At 36.9% G+C, this 17,270-nt stretch overlaps 1 protein-coding gene across 1 annotated transcript in view; it reads right to left on the bottom strand.

The window, feature by feature from the left end:
- Positions 1-537: 537 nt before the first annotated feature.
- Positions 538-17,270, bottom strand: part of PHF2 (PHD finger protein 2) — a gene marked incomplete at its 5' end in the record, with an annotated part of 57,365 nt that continues 40,632 nt past the window's right edge. The window contains 5 exons of the mRNA XM_015824047.1: positions 538-818; positions 4,585-4,846; positions 6,371-6,480; positions 7,443-7,538; positions 11,435-11,712. Coding sequence (XP_015679533.1) covers positions 730-818; positions 4,585-4,846; positions 6,371-6,480; positions 7,443-7,538; positions 11,435-11,712 — 835 coding nt within the window. The remainder of the gene's footprint in view (positions 819-4,584; positions 4,847-6,370; positions 6,481-7,442; positions 7,539-11,434; positions 11,713-17,270) is intronic.

Raw genomic sequence — 17,270 nt, 5'->3', positions numbered from 1 at the left:
TACCTACATCCAAATCATTACCCAATGAAATTGGATTTGTAATCCATAATGTTAAAAAAAAATCATCTTGCATTGCACATAAAATAAATTAATTCATCCATAGTTCTTCAATGTGTGGTTATAGGGCAAGTTGTAGCAGAAGTGCAATTTTGACTTCTCTTCTGAATAAAACATATTTACCATGAGCCAGATAAAAAAAACTAGATTATTTCTTTATGCATATTGTTTCGTGCATGTATTCTCTCTCAAATAGTCATGGCATAATTTTTCCCCCTTGTCTACAAGTCAGTCTGAAAAACTTTTTTTAAAATTCTGCCTTTTAACCAGATACCTCTTTTAAAATTGGTTCAGCGTTGATAAAAGAAGCGTAATTGAAATGAATGTGCATACTCTTAAAAACAACGGCTTTTTCCTCACTTATAAACAAGTTAAAGGGATACTTTCCTAAAACTGGAATGATCCTCAGTGTTTTGGAGTATTAACTTTTTGCGAACTAGTCACTCTCAGCAATTTGAGAAAGGACATCTATATTAAAAAATATTTATAGCAGTATCTGTACAGGTTTTAACTGCTGAAAGTTAAAAAGAATTTATTAAAGTGGTGGCAAAAAGTTAACTGGTATTGTCCCTAAGATGTTGCACAATACTACTGGAGTCCTTCAAGAGTTGAAGAGCTAGTGTGACAGCTCAGGGTACGCTGAGCTCTGATAGTCCCAATTATGACCGGATTTTAAAGGAGAAGTTTCCCATTCCGATGAATTTTCAAAATCTTCCCAAGCCTTTGTTTAGCTGTGGCCATGCCTTTTTTTGTACGTTTCCCTGGAAGTAACGGAAAAGAGACACAGTAAGCCACAAAACAATAGCAACAGCAACCAAAAGAAACTAGAAGTTGAAGACCAAGAAGGATGAAACAAATCCAACTGAAAATTGATTTATAAAACATTCAGCTGCATTTCTCTTTGAAACAAAAGCATTTAACCAATACCCAGTTAAATGCTTCAAGCATCTCTACCTACCCCATAAGGCTGAGGATGAAGAGAATAGTTGCTTATAGCTACCTAATCAATTCAAAAATAAAATAATATTTTAATTTGATAATTCCCAAATTCTCTATATTACAGTAGAATCACATACATCACTAAATTATTGCAGCTCTAACTAATTTTTGCATATACAAATGATGCACCACAAAAGGAACTATTATTGTATCGTCCTCTACACTAAGGTGGAGGATAGACAACATTTTTCTTCATCTGTTGAGAAAAAGCTGCTTAGTTATTCAGTTTCATCCTAAATTTGTTTATGAAACTGATGTATGAAACTGGTACTTTCAGATTAGTGCTTAGATTTTATAACAAGTAGTAAATGGTGTCATCTTCGATTCGAATTTTCAAAAGTATTCTCTTTATGACATCTCCTGCCTGCTCCCTTCATTGCTGCTTCTTGAATTAGGCAAGGTTACAATTTGATCTATCTTGGGACCCATTTCCTAAGTGTTTCTGTGGATAATTTAATCCATTATATATTGTTTTGTCCATTCGTGCCTCTCTCATAATAAAACAAATACCCCGTATGTGCCAAGATACTAGATGGTCAATTCAGGTTATAAACACAATTATTTTCAAATAAAAATGAGTACAATTTTTTTTATCTGAACAACTACAAGTGGGTTTTGTGAATAAACTCTCAGTGACTTGTCAAGCCAAAGATTTATTTTGCATAGATTTTTCAGGATGAGTAAGAAATACAGAGACTGATTATTAATGTTTTATGTCAGTCAAAATCCATATGTAGGCAATCATACTATTGAAAATACACTAAAGTCTTCTCCAAACTAATGCTGTCAAATATATTTGAACAGCAGATCTCAGAATTCCTAGTCAAAGAAAAACAAAACAGAAAAGGTAGCATTTGATCATTAAGAGTAAATGTGGAAGATGGCTTCAAACTGGGCCTTCTCAGGTACTGTTACAGTATGAGGTTGAACTCTAGGGCTTTTCCAAAGGCTGCCAGGATAAGGAATCCAGTATTAACAGAACCTCCGTTTCTGAAAAATCCAGTTGTTATTCATCTAGTTCTTCAAAAGTGTTCCACATCTGTTCACCTTTCCAAACATATATGAACAAATGTCTGGAATATTTACAGCACCAGGAAAGAAAAACAACACAGACTCTGTGGAAGCCATCTGTTCCCCTTTTTTCAGCTGAAATATCCTTATGATTCCAAAGAACCAGATGCTCCTAGTTTATACTACCTGCATGGGTTTTTGGCATATTTCTTTACTGGGAGTACTGCAAGAATCTGAGACTTGCCAAATACTATATGTATGATAATTGTTGGGCAGCAACTAAATGACCTGAAAGCTATATTCAAAGTTTATGTATTTTGATTTTGGTTAGACCTTAAGACAAGGGTCCCCAATACCTGGGCCGCAGCCCACAACTGAGCTGTAGCCCATTTGAGTGGCTGGCCGGAGCAAGTGCACAGCTCAACTTGCACGAGCAGGAAAGCACTTGCACATCTGCATGGTTGCCTGCCACTTGTATAAGTCAAACTTATACGCTTGACTTATACGCCCACTGCTTATGCAAGTTGAGCTGCGTGTGCACGCAAGGACTGAATGCACATGTGCCAGCCCACCACTCAAGCAGCCCAATTCCTCTCCCTCCCCCAACAGGGCCACCAAGCTTGAAGGTTGGGAACCACTGCCTTAAGCGATCCTTTTCTCTATATCCATATTTTACCCAATTCCACTGGGGGAAAAATTAAATTAAATTTGCTTTGCCACTTCTAAGAATGAAAAATCTTTCAATTAGAAAAAAGTTACAAAATACAAAAAGCTAAAATTCTTACAGGTATTATTTAATGAATATCTGAGGACAATTATCTTAGCTCCCTTTGTAATTTCTATGGTACTACCTCTTCCTTTATTTTCTCTGTCATTGTGTAAGAGAAGAGCAGGCTAAAGTAGAAGGCAGAGTTAAATGTGTCGTCAGTTTGAAGTCACTGCATTGCCACAATTCAGCCTCCCGTGAATTCTGTTAAACCTCATTTAATGCCAATTTAGCTTTGATTAGATACTTGTATTAAAAGTAGCAATAATAAACTCTTTTGTGCTTTGAACTCAATGATTATTTGCGCTTGATACACTGAGTCTGCAAGGGAGTTGCCCTCATGAATGTAGCACTCAGCATGGCATGGAGACATCCTTAGTGAAGGTGAACCTCAAATTATCTGAAGATAAGTACTAATTTTCAGACAAATGTGAAGAACATATTGGTATTATTATGATTCAAATTATTACTTGGAAGGTATCTGAATTGGAAAAGCAGGGTTTTAACATCATTATTAACCTAAATGAGTATTTGGGAATTTATTTTAGAAAATACAGAAAGCATTAATTTATACATTTAAATTATATAAATTTGATTGAGTGCCTAATTTTAAAAAAGGTGAAATCTTTCGAGATTCTCCCTTAGACTGATCAGAAATGCCGCATTGGTTTTAATATCTTCAGATAAGTACTGCATTTCAAAACAAACTGCAAAACAGCTTTGACCTCCACACAGTTTATCACATACAACCATAATAAGAATATCTGAAGAGTGGTTAAAAGTAACAGGAGCTCTCCTTCCAACTTGATTACATAAACACTACATAAAATACCCAACTCTGTATTTCCGCTATTGGTGACCCAAGTGATGCTGCGGGTGCCCTCTCATGGTGCCTGGAGGCTGTGGGGGCCGGTATGGGGGAGAACAGGCTGAACCCTAGTAAGACCAAATGGCTTTGAGTACATGGGGCTCCAGGATCCAGGACTTTGTCATGTTCGACTCTGGATGGGGTGGCACTGCCTCAGAAAAACCTGGTCTGCAACTTGGCGATATTCCTGGACTCGCGACTCCTGTTCCAGGAACAGGTGGCAGTCGCGGCTAGGGGAGCCTTCGCACATCTTTGTGTTGTGCACCAGTTGCAGCCTTTCCTGGATCAGGATTCCTTACGCTCAGTCATTCAATCCCTTGTCTTCTCACGGCTGGCCTATTGTAATGCATTCTACATGGGCTACCCTTGAAGAGCATTAACAGATCCCACCTACCTCCCCCCCGCACACCCTCCCCATATGTCCTTGGTTTTAATATCTTTTTACGTTTTTAATTGTATGCTACTGTAAGCCAATACATTTAAACAAACAAATAAAATAAAATAAAATAAAATAAAATAATAAAATAAAATAAATAAAATAAAATAAAATAAAATGAAATAAAATAAAATAATAAATAAAATAATAAAATAAAATAAAATAAAATAAAATAAAATAAAATAATAATAAAATAAAATAAAATAAATAAAATAAAATAAAATAATAAAATAATAAAATAAAATAAAATAAAATAATAATAAAATATAAAATAAAATAAAATAAAATAATAAAATAAAATAAAATAATAAAATAAAATAAAATAAAATAAAATAAAATAAAATAAAATAAAATAAAATAAAATAAAATAAAATAAAATAAAATAAAATACCTTTGATTGGCTGACCAAATCTTACACCATTCTTGAAACAAATCTATGGAGAGTACCTTTGGCAGCTGCATTATTCTGTGATGATGATGAGGCTCTCCGTTGTGTAAGGAAAACTCCCGGGGCCATGGGCTGAGGGCCTCTGTTCATTTGGGCCACCCCAAGAGTGCTGGCACCAGCTGTGTACTCGTGGTCTGCTAAACTACTGCTATGGCACTCCAGCTGAGGTTCAGGAGAGCTGCCTTCCTGAGGGATTTTATTGGCATTGTTGGGAGATAATTTCTTTTTGGTATTCTTTTTCTTCTTGCCCTTTTGCTCCTCCTTTCAAATGATAAGAGAAGGGGAGAGGGAGAGAAAAATAACAATCATTAGCTTTCAAAAGTGATAAACAGTCATTAAGGAAAGTGTCCTGATGTAGGAGAAGAGCAGGCAGAGCTGAGGGTCCGAGTTATACAAATCATTAGCCTAGAGTCATTATGTTCCCTGAAACCATCTAAGTCCAACACCTCAGGAATTCTGTTGAGCCTTATCTGACGCCAATTTAATATTGAACTTTAGTTGACTAGATTCTTGTGGATAGGCTTAAGCAATAAATCTTTTGAAGTTCAAAATAAAATATGGCCCCAATTCTTTGTTCCTGACACCTACTCAAAAAATGTATGCAAGAAAAGTGATGAGCATTGTGAAAAATGCAGACCAAGAGGTATGAAGATATTTTTAAAAAATATACGAGGAGCCGATTTTCTAATCCCACACCAAATTATTTGTCAATAATTTGATTTTTCAGAACCATTCATGGATGTTGATCCTAAAATGTTCCACTGATATTTGCCTGTTGTGTAAGTTTTTCCATGAATTATGTGTGTTGTTAGCTCTGTAATATTTTAAGGTTGCTGAAAACATGTTAATCATTAGAACTGCTTTATACTTTTTAGAAATGTGATTCCTTTGTGATACAGAAAAATACCTGAGAAAATATTTAAATAATGAAACACAGCATTTAGCTTTTAGATGTCATGCATATTATCAAATATCTTGCTAGACAGCCACTACACTTTAAAAAACAAACCAAAACCAGGAAGCTATGGACTTCATTGAGAAGTAATGTGAAATAATGATATCACCCCAAAAAGTGCAGAATTGGTTTCTGAAAGGATACAACCTTTACTGTCCATAAATCCTTAATGCAAATCAATTGATACAACTTCAAAAACTGATTCAGCAGAAAAAAAAAAACCAAGATAGTCCAGTTGCCTTCTGGAAAAATCACCTTTGGGACTAAGGTTTGCAGCAATCTGAAGCTTACTTTTCTCTACTTTGTTGCCCTATTTGTAGAACAATGCATTATGATGTGGTTGGCATGTTTACCTGGGCTGGGCTGAAGACAACTCAGAAGGACACTTCTAGAGTGGCCAACTGGACAGTAAGTATGTACAGTGAGCGGCCTCATTGGAAAAGCAGTGAGTAGAGGGACTGTGCAAAGAAAAGGATAGGCAAATGGCAATAGGGGCAGTAGTGGTAAGGGGAGCAGCAGATCAGGGGCTGCCTGCAGGTATCTGCATTAACCTTCAGGAGGTGAAATCAACAACAATTCCAAAAAGGCCTTCCATTTGAAAGACTAACATGGCATTCCAAGCACAGTTCTCAAAATGATTTAGAGAGACAATCCTCAGCATTGGCTGGTTTTCCATATAATTCTGAGAATTGTAGAATAGAATAATTCTTTAAACCAAAAGCAGGCCCTCCTTTGATCAATCTTCTCATTAGTAATTTGTTCATGGAAAACAATAATCCATGAAATGTTTCCAAAAATAAACATTTTGGGGTAGTATTTGGAAAGCTCACCTGGTGAGATAACTTGGCAGCAGCTGCTGCCAATCCAGTTTCAATAGAAGCAACTCTTGTACCTTCTCGGACCGGTCTGTCCTGCCGTGGTACTGATGGACCAACTCTTGCTAAATGCAGAAGGAAAATTAAACAATAAAGTTAGTAGGTAATAGAGCACATATACAATCCACATATATTGCTTATGACAGGACCATAACTACTTCATTTCAGGCATTGCAGAGAAACAAATGCAAACCCTGTAATATTAAAAAATAAAGCCTCAGCCCTGGTGGCACAGTGGTTAGAATGCTGTATTGCAGGCTGGAGTCCTGCTGTGCACAGTCTGGAGTTCGATCCTGATGGGGCTCAAGGTTGACTCAGCCTTCCATCCTTCCAAGGTCAGTAAAATGAGGACCCAGATTGTTGGGGGCAATAAGCTGACTCTGTAAACTGCTTAGAGAGGGCTGTAAAGGGGTATGTAAGTCTAAGTGCTATTGCTATTCCTATAAATATATAGACTAGACTCACATACACTGTTAAACCTAAATTAAGTAAATATACTACTATGACTACATTATTAAGTTCTTGTAATTAAAGCAAACTTTCCCATAATTTCCACAGTTCTCCCCTCAACCCACCCACCCCATCCCCAGGAGAAAGAACTAGTGCAATTTTGATCATCAGTGTTTCAAAGCATTTTAGAATATTTGGCCCCCAAAAATATAAAAGCAGTGCCATTGTATGATTAGTGCACAAAATACAAAATTGGTCTGAGAAGATCTTAATTAAATCCAGAAAACTTTGTAGAAATTCTTCACGAATACTATGATTCTGATCTCCAAAGTCCAATCCTTAAAATAATCATGATGTGCAGTTCGCTCCTCTCTATCTTTATCTTTTGTAATATTAAAAAGTAATAAAGAAAGCAGACTGGATACTAACAGACCAGGGCAACCTACTCGGGAGCCAGATATTTTCCATATTAAAATTTATTTAATTGTACTTCAATGTATGCCATGTACACATATCTCTGAAATCTATCATGAGTTTATCCTGTATGAATTTGCATTTAAAATATCATAAATATTACCTGTGGGGCTGTAAGGTGCATCATCGGAACTTTTCCTCTTTTTTGATCGAGATTTGAACACTGGATTATCTTCATCTGATTCAAGGGAGGGATAAACTAAACCATGAAAAAAAAAAAAGATAGTCTGGTATACAGTAGCATTCAAAAATTAGGGCAACCCTATCATGCCTGTAGAAAATGGACCAATGTCTCAATTCCCATAAAACAATTTGGCTGCATAACTGACTTTGGCTTTTCCGTGCTATGAACTTGAAGCAGCCACAGAAAAAGCTACTGGCAGACTGAAACCTTTTCCTGCCTCTTCTATGTTTTGCAGCTGGCTGGTCTCCTAAGTTAGGAAAACAGTGGAATAAGGCTATTCAGATAATATGAGACAAAGTTCAGTAGGAAGGAGATAGAGAGCAATGTGATTTATGTTCTTAAACTTTTTCAAAAATATTTTTACTGAATTTTAAAAACATTAAGGCGTCCTGTAAACCATTATTCATAGTCACAAATATGTAAGTAGACCATAATACACTTGCTTAAAAAGAAAAACAAACAGAAAGAACCATTTTCCATTACAAGGACAAAATATCCTATTGCCCTGATATATGCACCTATGCGCGCGCGCACACACACACACACACACACACAAATTCCTCAGTTTAGGACTACAATTGGGACTGGACAGTTTGGCTTCCCCATTGACTTTGCTTGTCAGAAGCTGAATGAAAAGGTCGTAAATGGTGGTCATGGGACCCTGGGATGCTGCAACTGTCATAAATGTAAAGCACCCAATCATGATCAAGTGACCATCGGGACAGTGATACAATGGTAAGTGCAAGGATTGGTCATAAGTCACTTTCTTTAGTGCCATTGTAACTTCAAATTAAGTTTAAGATTAAGTTTAATATGTGTGCGGCATTGGTAGAATTTAAATACATGAACAACTGGTTCTCTGCGTGGATGCCATTTCCAGAAGTCCGTTCTGTGCCTGGGCCTCTGAGGCCCAGAACGGACTTCCGGAAGCAGTGCCCACGCACTTCCGGTGGGCTGCCCTGGACCTCTGAGGCCTCCTCTGGGCCTCCGAGGCCCAGAACAGATTTCAAGAAGCAGTGTCCATGAACTTCCAGAGGTCCATTCTGGGCCTTGCGAAAAAGGGCTAGGGCTTCAGTGGGTGTCAGCCAGTTGGTCAAACTAAACAAAAAGCCAAACCGGTGCAAATCAGCTGAATCCCACCATTGGTGTGTAGGTTGTGTATAAGTGTGTGTATGTATGTGTTTTATAGGTATTCTTTGCTTACTGACTGCCTTGTTTAGGAATTATTTGAAATTACAACAGTGTAAAAAAAAAAACCTTTGCAACCAGCCCTTGTATTTATGACCATCACAGAGCCCCATGGTCATGTGATTGCCATTTAGGCACTTGTCAACCAATGTCCGTTTACAGCCACCTTGATCATTTGCATGTTTTCCAACCAGCTTGTGACAAGCAGAGTTAATGGAGAACATGGACTTTAAATACAAGTCAGAGTCATGTGATATTTCGCTTAACAAGTGTGGTAACTCATTAAATGGGAAGTTACTTTGCAAGTCTGACATGGTCATGTGGTTTTTCTACTTTGTATCTGAGGCACTTAGTGACAGAATTGCTGGTTTCAATTGTGGTTGCTAAGTGAGGCCTACGTGCATGTGTGTGCCGCTTTTTCTGCCACAATGCTCCCTTAATACTCCATTTTTACTTTGTAGGATCATTTCTCTTTTCCATTCAATATTTCCCAGTTTCTAGTCTAAACTGCATTAAAGTTTGAAGTAAATCCAAGTTAACTAGATAACCTATCCAAAATGGAGATTTTGTTTTCATTTCTTCTGTTAGGCCAATGATGTATATACATTGGAAGTAATTGCATCAGTTTAACCGCTGAATGAAAATGTGCTGACCAGATGTGGCACTAATGGAATCTTGGTGGACTAACCATCTTACAACAAAGCAAAGCTATTAAGTGGTAGCATAAATACATAATTAGCAAGAATGTTGATCTCCCCAGAACAAACTTCTCTTCTTTCAGGATGTCACATTTAGAGCGTGTCTCTACATTACACTTTTGCCGAGTTTTAAAGTTAATTTAACTTGAGTGATATGTCTTCAGGTAACGTAATTTTAACATCTGTTTATGTTTTGCTAAATCTGTATAATGGTCACGTTTTCATTTAATTTCAGAGAATTTCAATATGTATATATTCAGTGCATGATGCTGAAAGCAGAGAAAAATTACATCTTTTGAAGGAGTTGTATCAAAGACAGCTATTTTAATGCAATGTTGTGCATGTTCCTAGTAGCTATATATTTCTTAGAAGCTAAATAATACTGTCTGTCTATCTCTGTTTTTATATACATTCAAAGTTTGTCACTTTTTCAGTTTATTTTTTTGCTGCCTTTGAGCCAGTCTTGACTCCTGATGATTGCCTGAACTAGTAGTCTCTGCAGTTTTCTTGGCAATATCTTCAGAAGTGGCTTGCTATGACCTTCTTCCTAAGAGTGACTGGCCCAATGTTATCCCACTGTGTTTCATACCTAAGGGGGGGGGGGCTAAAATTCAGTGTCCCATGTTCTAGACTGGTGCCTTAATCACTACACCAAACTAATTCTCCTTCTATTGATAAAGGTAAAGGTTTCCCCTGTCCAGTCATTTCTGACTTTATGGAGTAGTGCTCATCTCTGTTTGTTAGCCAAGCCAGCCAGCACTGTCTGAAGACATTTCCGTGATCATGTGGCCAGCATCACTATATGGCGAAGAACATATTGGTTACCTTCTCACCAAAGTGTTACCTATTTATCTATTTGCATTTGCATGCTTTCGAACTGATAGTGGGCAGGAAGTGGGGCTAGTAATAGGAGCTTACTCTGTTGCACAATGCTCAATCTTGAACCCAGCCTGTCAGCTTTCCAGCTGACAAGCTGAGTGTCCTTAACCACTGAGCCATTGCACCCTTCCTTCTACTATTATCATTCCAGTAAAAAATGAAGTTATTCTAACTTTGATGAAGCTCTAATAAGTGCTTTAAATCACTCAATCATTAATTTTAAAAGTAGTACACAACTTTCTGTTTTTCTCCCCCTTACCCCAGATCTGAACTGGCACTTTGCAAAATAAGATGCTTTTTAAAATTTGTCAAATATGATACATAATGGACTGGAAATTGACAGGATGATGAAGAGTAACTCTGAGGGGTCTGTCTACACATTTCTCAACTGGGATTATATAGTTGATAAGGGCAATAACTTGCCTGAACAAAAACTTGGGAAAACAAATTTTGTTTTGCATAGCTAAGCTAAAGTGGTGGTTCTGAACTTAACAGATGCCCAGTTCTTGAAATCTGCTTTAATCAATATAAAGGTAAGTTTTTATGCTGGGGCATCAGAAATTATCCTTACACACAGGAACATAAGGAAAAATAATTTGAATTATAAAACCCAGTGTTTTAACAGTGTACAACATAAAAAATCCTGGGTCAAACACCTTTACACTACCCAAGTAAGCAAGCCATACAGAATTAGAATGCCACTTACAAAATTCTGCTATCAAATTTTGCTATCAAATTAAGGCAGAAGATAAGCATGGGAACTGTTAATCAGATAATATGCAGATCTTACACCTTGGAGTTGATATTTAGTTTCCTTCAAACAACTCATGTATCATAAGCCTCAACACTCATTCAAACTTAAGTTTTAGCTGGTCTTACTTTGAAAATTTGAAATCTCTCAGCTGAAAAATTTGTTGCAAACTCCCCTTTCTATGTCACAAAGAGAAAGCATCTGAGCATATGTAATGTTCACTTCGTATCAGCTATGCAGGATAGACCACCGGCAAACATTTGGTTCTCTGCCTCAGGAACTTTGACAAAGAAACAGGTTGCTACTCTTTTCAGCTTTAGAAGAGCTACCTTCAGACATTTCACTGCCTTTCAATAATTATTGCCCAGGGGAGAACTTAAGCAGGATTTTCATACCATAATCAGAATCTTTAAAACAGGCATCTAAGTGGTCCTGGTCTTCATAATAATCTTCAATATCAATGCTGTTTTTTGCAGTCTTTTTCAACAATCGTTTGCCTGCATTTTTGCTATTGCTGCTGCCAGATTTTTTGGAATTGGGGGCAGACATGGAATTATTCTTAGCTTGATTGGTGCCCCATGAAGGCTGTAGGCAAGAGTCTGAAGACTGGAGATTTGCCATTGATAACATCCCTTGGATAGCTTCCTGTGTGCTGGGAGATGCCGGTGGTTGACTAAAAGAGAAGAAAGAGGAAAAAGAGAAACCATTCAAAATTAAAGCAAATATAGGAGTTACAGAATAAATAGATAATATTAAAAAAAATTGCATCTAAGTCATCCACTGTAATATGTGTGGCTTTTTTCCACCACCTTCTTAGGTCAAACAGATCAAATCCACCCCCCCCCCCCCCCCCGTAGGCAAATGTATAGGATCAAATTAGACATTGTGGAGAGAAACATAGAGAAACCAGGAGAAGGGATTTCAGAGGCCCATTTGAAACATGAGAGTACTTTCAACTCCCATCTGAAGTTACAATAACTTTCAACATTTCTTTCTTCTAGGGTAAGATAGAATGAAAGAAACAGTTTTATCAATTGAATATTTTAATTGGATCCATCCGTTATATTTAAATACATGTACAATTGTCATGAAAATTCTAGAATGGATGTTGTGATGTTATATTGCATTGCTAAATTCAGAATTGTGGATGGTTTTTTTTTCAATTGATTCAAATGCTATTGTATTTTTTTCTTACAAGGTAACTTGTTAAAAGGGATGAAATAGGTGACAAACAATTCCAGAGAGAAGCACATATTTTTCTCCTCCTAATCTCTCATTTTGGTTGGCTGTAACTCTCTTGTTTTGTTTATTTTCAACAACAATGGGTTCTATCAATTTACTCTAACAAAGTATTATCTAAATAATTCCAGTTAGTTTTTTTTCAAGTGAGAAACACTGTAGGGAAATGGAAATTTGCATGTAATACTTGAAAACAAAACAAGACAAGAAATGAAAGTCCAAGAAAAATCTCTTCGAGAACTGCAGGGAACAAGATCAGATCTGCATCACAGAATCTATAGATCACTACAGATGACAGTATAATTCCAGATGCCATTGGGGTAGCTGTTTACAGTTCCACACTGCAATGTTGCTGATTCCACAATGATCTGCATGAGTGAAGGAAATACTTTCTCTGACTTCATCATAACAATCATCAACCAAAATATGCAACAGAAAACTTGATAAGCCTGGAATGTTTTAAAGCAAAGATCCTTGGACTGATAAAACCATAATTGCTTTGGCTACAATTGCACAAGTTACACTGGGGGGGTGGGAGGTGATGAAAGTGGCTCTGTTATGCTTTGGTATTGTGTGACAGTCTTTGCCATTGAAAATGCTGGCGGGTGGGGGGGAAGATTCAACTAAATATCAACATACCCTAGTATCTAATGTCCCACAGTCAGTGAAGAAACTGAAGTTGACTATAAGCTGGCTCTTTCAGCAAGAAAGCAAACCAAACTACTATATGTTTTCAAATCAACCATGAAGTATTGACAGGAAAGAAAAGTAAATGTTTCATACTGGCCTACACAGCTGCAGAATATTATTAAAAATTGGGGTGGGGGGATTTCAGACATGCAATGCGTATAGGAGATCTATTTCTGATCTAGAAGACCTCTGCAGGAAGAATTTTTTTCAAAAAGAAAAGAAGTCCAAAGGCTCAACTGGCTACTATTTCCACCAAAGGTGTTGCAAATTACTGATTGAAAGGGAGTTTTGCACCTGTCGTGATCATTGTTTATTTTGAGTGCAAAAGCAGCTGCCCATAAATAGTCAGCATGCATTCATATTTGCAGAAAGATATGTTGTTGAGCTTTGTATCATGCTAATGTATCAGCGTCCATGCAACTGTATTTATAAGTCAATTTTCTTGTGAGGAGCCCTGAAGAAATGAAAACAGCAACGGTAGCTCTTTTTAGTAAGACAGGATATGGGTGAGCACTTGCTTCCCCTCATTAAGAAAATGAATTCAAAAGAAAAATTAGTGAAAAGAGAGCCAACCTATCAACCTATTCTAGAATATGTTAGAATCAGGAAAAGCACCCTACGATGTTCAGCAGCTTATGTTTGGATCACTTTGGGATGGAGTTGGTGTTTTAAGGAATTTGTCCTTTTTGTAGTGCTATGCCAAAAATTAGCAAACCTGATTTTATTACTATCATCAACTCCAAGAGCATTTAAGACATTTGTTTGTTTTCTCAGAGAGTTCTCTTAAAACCTTGAACCTTGAATCAAATGTAAATGGACCATCAAAAGTTGCCTGCCAATTGGGAAAATTAGAGGGGAACTGCCTAAAGGAAGGTGAGTATAGCAAATAAATTGTGGGATCTGATCAAAACCAGTGGCTGGACAGGCGGAGGGAAACCAAGTTCTTTACAAATTCTTAAAGTGACAGAGCATTCAAGCACGAACTCAAATGGAAGAGTCTCCTAAAGGATTGGGTTGTTTTGTTTTTGTTTTTTTTTAACTGAACTGCCTGTCACTTTGCCTTGGGCTTAAAGATCCTGTTGCCCTGTTCTTAAACAATTTCCTTAATATCAATAAGATCTGTGCAAGAAATGTTTACATTGGATTGCGCCCAATGTGTTTTTCATTAAGGATATTTGCATGTTAGCAATTCTGGATCTGCTCAAAGTGAAATATAAAACAGGAAACAATTATTAAACCCTGGAAAATCATATCCCCTGTTTGTACTTTTAGTGATTATTAGCATATATTTTTCTTTAATGAGAGCAAATGCTGAAAGAAGAGGATTTTTTTTATATGTAGTGAATGGCTGGTGCAGAATTCTACACATCATTAAGATTGGTTCTATGGCTGAATATAATAACATAATCATAGATTTTAAAACATATGTGTGATAAGTTTTGACTGTCACAATTTGACAGTCAACAAAAGGTGAGGAGGAAGATATTTGAGCAATTTGTTCTGTTTATAACTTGGTTCCCAGGCCTACCCACCCCGTCCCTTCTTCTTTTTATTCTTATGTTTATCAATGTAAGTTTGTGTTGATCCTTTAATGCTTTTGTATAGGATTCTGTTGCACTATTATTTTGTCAGTTAGTACTAAATAAATTTAGTGACAGATTTTATCTTCCTGGGCTCCAAGATCACCGCAGATGGGGACTGCAGCCATGAAATTAAAAGACGCTTACTCCTGGGGAGGAAAGCTATGGCAAATCTAGACAGCATAGTAAAAACCAGAGACATCACCCTGCCAAGAAAAGTACATATAGTCAAGGCCATGGTTTTCCCAGTTGCAATGTATGGCTGTGAAAATTGGACCATAAGAAAGGCTGAGCGCCAAAGAATTGAGGCCTTTGAACTATGGTGCTGGAGAAGACTCCTGCGAGTCCCTTGGACTGCAAAGCGATCAAACCGGTCAGTCCTAGAGGAGATCAACCCTGACTGCTCTTTAGAAGGCCAGATCCTGAAGTTGAAACTCAAATACTTTGGCCACCTAATGAGAAGGAAGGACTCACTGGAGAAGAGCCTAATGCTGGGAAAAATTGAGGGCAATAGAAGAAGGGGACGACAGAGAATGAGGTGGCTGGATAGAGTCACTGAAGCAGTAGGCGTGAGCTTAAATGAACTCCAGAAAATGGTAGAGGACAGGAAGGCCTGGAGGAACATTGTCCATGGGGTCGCGATGGGTCAGACACGATTTCGCAACTAACAACAACAACTAACTAAATTTAAAAAGGTACATAGAGAGGGGAAGTATGCAAAATGCAGCTTTTGCAGTAAAAAATACTTATATCTAATTTGACTTGTGTCAAAACTATTATTAGTTCTGTCATTCTGCCAGCTTTGTCTTGAATAAAGAAACTTTAACTGTTCAGTTCATGCCTCATATGTAATTTTTAAAAAGTTCTATATGTAATTACAAAAAACATTTCTCTGCGAAGAGAACATAATTACAATATAAATTCCAGTGCATTACGAATAATAATTATTTGTCTAAAAGTGAAGTATAAAAAATTATTCCAGTTCTTTTATCTAGACACAGTCCATTTGTTTTTCCATTTCTGCTATATCAAGAATCTACTTTATTCAGAATAATTCAGAAAAGCAACACGATTGTGATAAAAGTATTAGAAACCTTATTGGGGGGGAAATTTGGTGACCTTTGTACCTTGATATATTATTTCTACAGTACAGGTCCACAAATTTGTGCCTGTTTGGAGATTCTCCAAATACAATTCCAATTTGCAAAGTATAGCTTGCTTTCTATAGGAAGATCTAGCATCTCTCTAGCTATGAATCTAGTATCAATACCTGCATCTTTGTGTATGGTACTACTTGTGATTTCAGAAGGGCAACACTGATATAGAAACCTATTTAGATGAATAGTACTGTCCAGTACTCATCAGGTGTAGTGATGAGTACTAGTCAAATCAACAGCTGTCTTAGTTTTCTAAATTGCTTCAGAACAGGGCTAACCCCTGTGAGATACTGTGAGATACTGTGAGATAATTGTGAGATAACTGTGAGATACTGTAGAGCAGCAAAGCTCAGCCACCAGACACTTGTGGTACAAAGGATTGTTCCAACAATGGAAGGGGTATTTTGTCCACAAACTTCTCAAACATAGATTTAATAACATCTGTCAGATTTGCTTGACCAACTCCAAATTGATTTAGAAATGCTTCTCAATGAAATACAGAATGATTTATACCTTGAGTTTTTCTGGAATTTTATTTATTCCTAATAACTTGTTTGAAGCAAACTTGTAAGGTCCTACTTTGAAATTAATTGCGAGATAAATACAGTATGCAGCCTAGCAAAGTATCCCTTTTATAAAAAAATATATATTAGTCAAATTAATTGTCCTAACAAATCAGAGATTATCAATTCAATGGATTACTAATGGTTGCACATACCACACGGTTAAGCTACAAATACTGGAACTAAGGTAATGCCCTAGGATAGCTAAATTAGACTGGGAAGTGGGGAGAGCTAAGATTTGCATTTGCCTTTGAGTGGGATATTGAGGGTGAATCTCAAAAGGTAGACCGAATCAGATGAGCCTCCCAAATTTAATTATATTAATGCAACATAAATTGTATCGAATGAATACATATAATTATTCCTGCACATTTAATCATTTTCCCGGCAACTACATTAAATCATTATAATATTGTGGCGACCTTTGACTGGGTTCTGAGGGCCATGGCTTTTAGGGGTTGTATATGATACATTGTAAAAAAGAATCTACCAAAACTGGTTAAATCTTTATACCTACCCAAAACGTTATCTTTTAACCACTAAACTATGTTATGTGAAATGTAATTCATAAGGAACAGGTTTTAATTCTTCACTGAAGAATTCAGGTTACTTTGAACAACCTTAAATGAACCAGTGAAGTGGAAGGTGTCTCAGGAAAGCTTCTGCCAGAATATATTTACTCATCTTTAAGATGCCACAATAGTCTCCATCATTTTTTGATATAAAGCAGTGTTTCTCAACCTTGACAATTTTAAGGCATGTGGACTTCAACTCCCAGAATTCCACAGCCAGCATTGCTGGCTGTGGAATTCTGGGAGTTGAAGTCCACATGCCTTAAAATTGTCAAGGTTGAGAAACACTGATATAAAGAGTAATTTACAGACAGAGAAAATGCAGTTTAAATGTGAAGAGATAGGTTGTGCATCTTGATTGGGACAGGAAAAGGAGGTTTAGATTACCTGTGGGAATCCATATGTGCACCTTTCAGCAACTCCTTTGAAA

Source organism: Protobothrops mucrosquamatus, unplaced genomic scaffold (genome assembly GCF_001527695.2).
Source record: "Protobothrops mucrosquamatus isolate PMUCROS unplaced genomic scaffold, P.Mucros_1.0 scaffold2096, whole genome shotgun sequence".
In the NCBI taxonomy this organism is placed as follows: Eukaryota; Metazoa; Chordata; class Lepidosauria; order Squamata; family Viperidae; genus Protobothrops; species Protobothrops mucrosquamatus.
Note: the sequence above shows the minus strand (reverse complement) of the source record. Positions and strands in the feature narration are given on the sequence as shown.